Source organism: Dermacentor albipictus, chromosome 10, assembly GCF_038994185.2.
Source record: "Dermacentor albipictus isolate Rhodes 1998 colony chromosome 10, USDA_Dalb.pri_finalv2, whole genome shotgun sequence".
Lineage (NCBI taxonomy): Eukaryota > Metazoa > Arthropoda > Arachnida > Ixodida > Ixodidae > Dermacentor > Dermacentor albipictus.
The window spans coordinates 55,495,725-55,500,702 of NC_091830.1; the positions used below are offsets into that span (position 1 = coordinate 55,495,725).

Here is a 4,978-nt window from a genome sequence, read left to right on the forward strand (position 1 = left end):
CAGCGGTTAAATTCCTCGCAAAAAGAATTTTTTATCCCGCGTTTGCTGCGGGATGGCAACAGGTCAACAAATAGGTGGCTGCCACTGAGTGTAGTGCGGGACACCAAAACAAAAATGGCGGCCGGCGCAGCAAGCTGAACACACCAAATGCGCCGAACGCGATTTCTTTTTCTCGTGAGTATATTACATGCATTGAAACAGTTTCTTCCGTATCCGGAATGAATAATATCATTAATATCAGTAAGTTTGTGGCAATAACGTAGTCATGTCCACTATAAGGGGGCAGAAACAGATGGGCGCGCTTAGCTGCCAGTGACACAGAAAGACACGGCGGGCATGCTGCGGAAACTGCGGCATTTGTATTCACTACTACCCTAATACAGCACGTTTTCCCTAAGGGTGGGCGAATATCTTAGCTGTGTTACAAGTGTTACAAGATTTGTTGCGTGCCCACGAGTGCAGATGAGAGGAATCGAAAGGTGCCTTTTTTGTTGTTCTTGACCACAACCATTACAACGCCTACACATAATAAAGGCAATTTTGGTTGTAGCTTTTTTGTCATGGAAGTGCGGAAATTGATGAAAGGAAGGAAATCGGGCATGTGCTTAAGAATGTTTGCTGCGTGCAGACTGCTTGGTTTGCCTTGAAGAGTTGTTCGCGTAGCATCCAACAGATTGTAAGCGCGATCATTAATAGCTAGACTTGGCACATGGCAGATCGCTGCGGCAAGTTCGGAGTGTGATCAACACAGGAAATTAAAAAAATCGAATTTGGATGACTAAATTCAGGGCTGTGATCATTACGTGTGTGCGATCATTGTGTGAGTAAATACGGTAAACATAAAAAGTGACACTGTGAACAAAGCAATACTTATTAGGTAGAAATAAGAATGAAATGCTGATATTCGCCCATAGAAAGCTTTAAGTAACAAAGCCTGCAAGATAAGAAAAATACAATTTATGGGCCATCTGTATAAGAACATTAATCGAAGGTCCCTTCATTTTTTAGTCCCTTCTCCTCCTCATGCATAGATGGCAGTCGGGTTAAGTAAACTGGGCCAGATTACCACATAGTGTAAGCAAAGGTGGTCACTTTGTGGGCCAATTATGATACCATAGCACGACATGCATCCCTACAGTCGTTTTAATGTGTTCTGTAATGCTAGCCATCTTGTAGGCCCTACAGTGTCAAAGCATCCATAACCCTAACAGCGTTACCCAGTAGGGATAACTAATAAGTGTCCACAGCAGCACAACTCAGCATATCTATCAGGAGGCTTTCGTTACACTTTTACAACTCTCCTCCTATGGCTTCATCCCAATTTTTGTCAATACAAGCTTGAAGCATCTGCACAAGCTGAATGCACCAGGGTACCATAAGAAATACCACATCTTTCTACCCAATTCCATGATTATTATAAGACTGGCAAGTTTACTATCATGTGTAGAACAAACTAAATTGTTCTAGAATCAAGTAATCTTCCACTACCTGTGAAATAAAAGCATGCAAGAAAGACTACGTAGAGCACAGGGGTGTTGATGGATATTAAATACCACTGTCGTGCAGTAGACACTACGTCGGCAAAACAGGCCAATGTATAAATGACTGGATTCGCAACCATGTTAACTGAATGCTCAGGTAATTTCGTGGTCACTTGGTAGTGCAAAGCTCACTTGCATTATTTTGTTTGAAAACTGTGCAACTGTGGCAATGTATAAGGATCATGTTATGTACCGATTCTGGCCGCTGAGTGCAGCGGATGACGTATCTTTGTCAGTTAACCCATGTATATATTATAGCGGTTATCAAGTTCCCGCTGTTCTGTGTTTGTGTGTGACGGCAATAAAAGGTTATTGCCGATACGCCTTGTCGCGATGGTGCCTCGCGATACGACCCACGCAGCAACATAACACTGGCGACGAGGGTGGGATCAAATGAGACTGCCGCAATAGGAAGCTAGCTCCTGTCCGTACTCGTTCACAATGACGACCACCACAAAGGAGGGGTTCGAGCCGTTCGACATCACCCACTCTGAAGAGCCGGAGGACTATGCAGAACGTTTCCAGTTCGGCGTCGATTTTTGGTCGCTGTGCGAAAGAACCTTTCTTGCTTTCAGGCGGATGGGTCCAACCTCAGGGTCAAGTGCAAACTGAACGGGTGGTCCCTTGTAGCAGCCCAGCGTCCCGTCGAACAGAGGCAAAATCCCGGAATATGCTATCAAATGAGGATGGTTGCTGATCGATGCGTTGCACTCCCGTGATATTGATACCGAGTGTCGGAAACCAATCCAGCCCGAGAAAACTGGGGCGCTGCCCTTGACAATGACCAGGCGCAATGGGCCTTCGAAATCTTTGAACTGCACTCCGACGGTACCACCTTCACGTACAGCGATACAGTTTGCTTGATAGTCCCTCATGATAACATCAAGTGGCTGTAGGTTTTTGGCACGCCCCTTTGGAAAAATGCGTCTGGCTGTGGCGTCGGAGATAACGGGAAAAGTTGATCCCGAATCCACCTCCATCTGACACTGTGTGCCTTCGATTTTTACACTCACATGTATCTTCCTCTTGGTGGGTTTAGACACTTCGTTGATAGCAGTAACTGCCAAGTCGTTGCAGTATGAAATGTTTGTGCGAGGAGTAGTCTTGAAATGTTGCATCCGGGCTTGATCTTTGGCATTTCGACGTGGGCTAAGCTGCCTCCGGGACCGGTAGACCTTAGCAATGTGACCGGTTTTTCCACATTCTCTGCACTGGGCACCACGGAACCGACACAGGCGGCGTTCGTGCGGGCCTCCACAGCTGGCGCAGGGGCCGCCCCCCAATCTCTCGGTGTCCTGTCGCTGAGTGACGCTCGCACGTAACCGAAGAACATATTCGGCGGTGTCTTGCTCGCCATCATCGCCAGTCGTCGTCCCTTGATGCGCGGGCTCGAAACGCGGTGCGTTGGTGGTTTGAAGCGAGGCTAGGCTGGCTTCCCGGGCAATGGCCTCAGCGGCGACTACTTCACTCTACAGCAGCGTGTAACTCCGCACACAGTCACGGGGCGCTCCCCGTGCGAGTTGTTGATGGGCCGCCGACTGTCTACTATGCTGGATCGGCTGCACCCAAACCGGGCCCCTGACAAGTCCTCCCGGTTGGCAGAAGTTCTGCCAACACCACGCATATTCCAGCCCGACGACCCTGTATTTGCACGTAACTACGGCCAGGGCCCACCACGGGTATCTGCTGTGATTTCCAGAGCAACTGGCCCGATCTCTTATGAGGTTGCTCTTCCGGATGGTCGTGTGTGTCGCCGGCACGTGGACCAGCTTCGTCGGCGGAGCAGCATTCCCATGAGGTCAGCCGAAACCGCACCTGAAGGACAGCCTGGTGTTCAGCCTGCGTCAAACCCTTCACCTGGCGGAGTGAGCAGCAGCAAGACATCAGATCCCAGTGAACCCGAGGAGCACCCAGCAGCCACGCTACCACCCGAGGAGCAACCAACAGTCACGCTCCCTTCGAACGACATAGCAGCACCTCAGCCAGCACCAACAGAGCAAAGTGTAGAACTGCCGGGCCCACGTCGTTCGCAGCGTTCCCGGAAGACACCACAACATCTTCGGCACTTTGTGCTGGCATTGGCTGAGCGTTGAGTCCGAACGTAGGGGGAAGGAGTGTTGTGTACTGATTCTGGCCGCTGAGTGCAGCGGATGACGTATCTTCGTCAGTTAACCCATGTGTTGAAGAGCGCCCTGCCCCGGCCTCAAGCATGTATATATTGTAGCGGTTATCAAGTTCCCGCTTTCTGTATTTGTGTGTGACGGCAATAAAAGGTTATTGCCGATACGCCTTGTCGCGATTGTGCCTCGCGATACGACCCACGCATCAACATAACAGATCATAGTGCTGGCGAAATTCGTTAAGGTTTCCTTATATGTGTGACAGGGAATCTGCAATTTGGCTCCACCTCCAGTGGACTACCAGATAGTAAGACTGCTTATTTATCATTGTAAAACAAGCGTCATAGTAACCATGCCATGTGTCCTTTTCGCAGTTGTGTGAGCAACATGCATTTTCGATTTATCTGTACTTGCCCTTTCACCTCTCGCTTTATAGTGCTGTGCAAGAAGTAAAACTGGATGGTTGGACTTATGTCCTGTCACTTCCTCACCTTTCGTATGAATTGTGCATTAAATAAGGCTTTTTTTGGTGAAAGAGAGCTACTTTAACGCATAAACAAGTTCCATGGCGGTTTGCATTTAAGCATCTTCTGGAAACATGTACATGAGGAACACTGCAAGAAGAACGCTTTAAAAAAAGAACACGAGTGTATTTATCACCAAGGCCAACCCTTGTGTTTTAGCATATTTCTCAAAACTGATACTGAGGTGCAAGGTGCCCATATCATATTACCTTGTCAATGAAGCAAAGCGCAGTGGTGCCTGGACGTTGTGAGGCCAACTCAGACGTAGAGATCAGCACCAGCACTGAACAGCAACACAGTAGTCTGCTTACACTCTTTCTGCAGGCCCAGCCACATCTGCATTAAAACAAGTGAGCTTATTCTCACAACAGTATGATATAAAAAGTGACACTACGAACAAAGTAATTATTATTAGGTATAAATAGGAATGAAATGCTGATATTCGCCCATAGAAAGCTTTGAGTTAACAAAGCCTGCAAGATAAGAAAAGTGCAATGTATGAGCCATCTGTGCAAAAACATTATTCGAAGGTCCCTTTTTTCGCTTCTGTCCTCCTCGCGCATAGACCGCAAACAGGTTAAGTAAACTGGACCAGACTGCCACGTAGGGTAAGCAAAGGTGGTCACTTCTTCGGGGAGCAGCCTATAGGCTGCTTCTTGAAAGAGTATTAGAAAATGCGAATAATGCATGTATGCATTATTCACAAGAGACCTTGTTTTTCTGAGAATGCCACAGCCAATCACATATTTCAAATTGACCATTTTTAAATGCATGCAAAGTACAGCATGGCTTT

The 4,978-nt window shown here is 47.6% G+C and overlaps 1 protein-coding gene across 1 annotated transcript; it reads left to right on the forward strand.

The window, feature by feature from the left end:
• Positions 1 to 3,088: 3,088 nt before the first annotated feature.
• LOC139050328 (uncharacterized) lies at positions 3,089 to 3,634 on the forward strand. The gene has a single exon (XM_070526563.1). It carries the CDS (start codon positions 3,089 to 3,091, stop codon positions 3,632 to 3,634), a length of 546 nt encoding a protein of 181 aa, XP_070382664.1.
• The last annotated feature ends 1,344 nt before the right edge of the window (positions 3,635 to 4,978 follow it).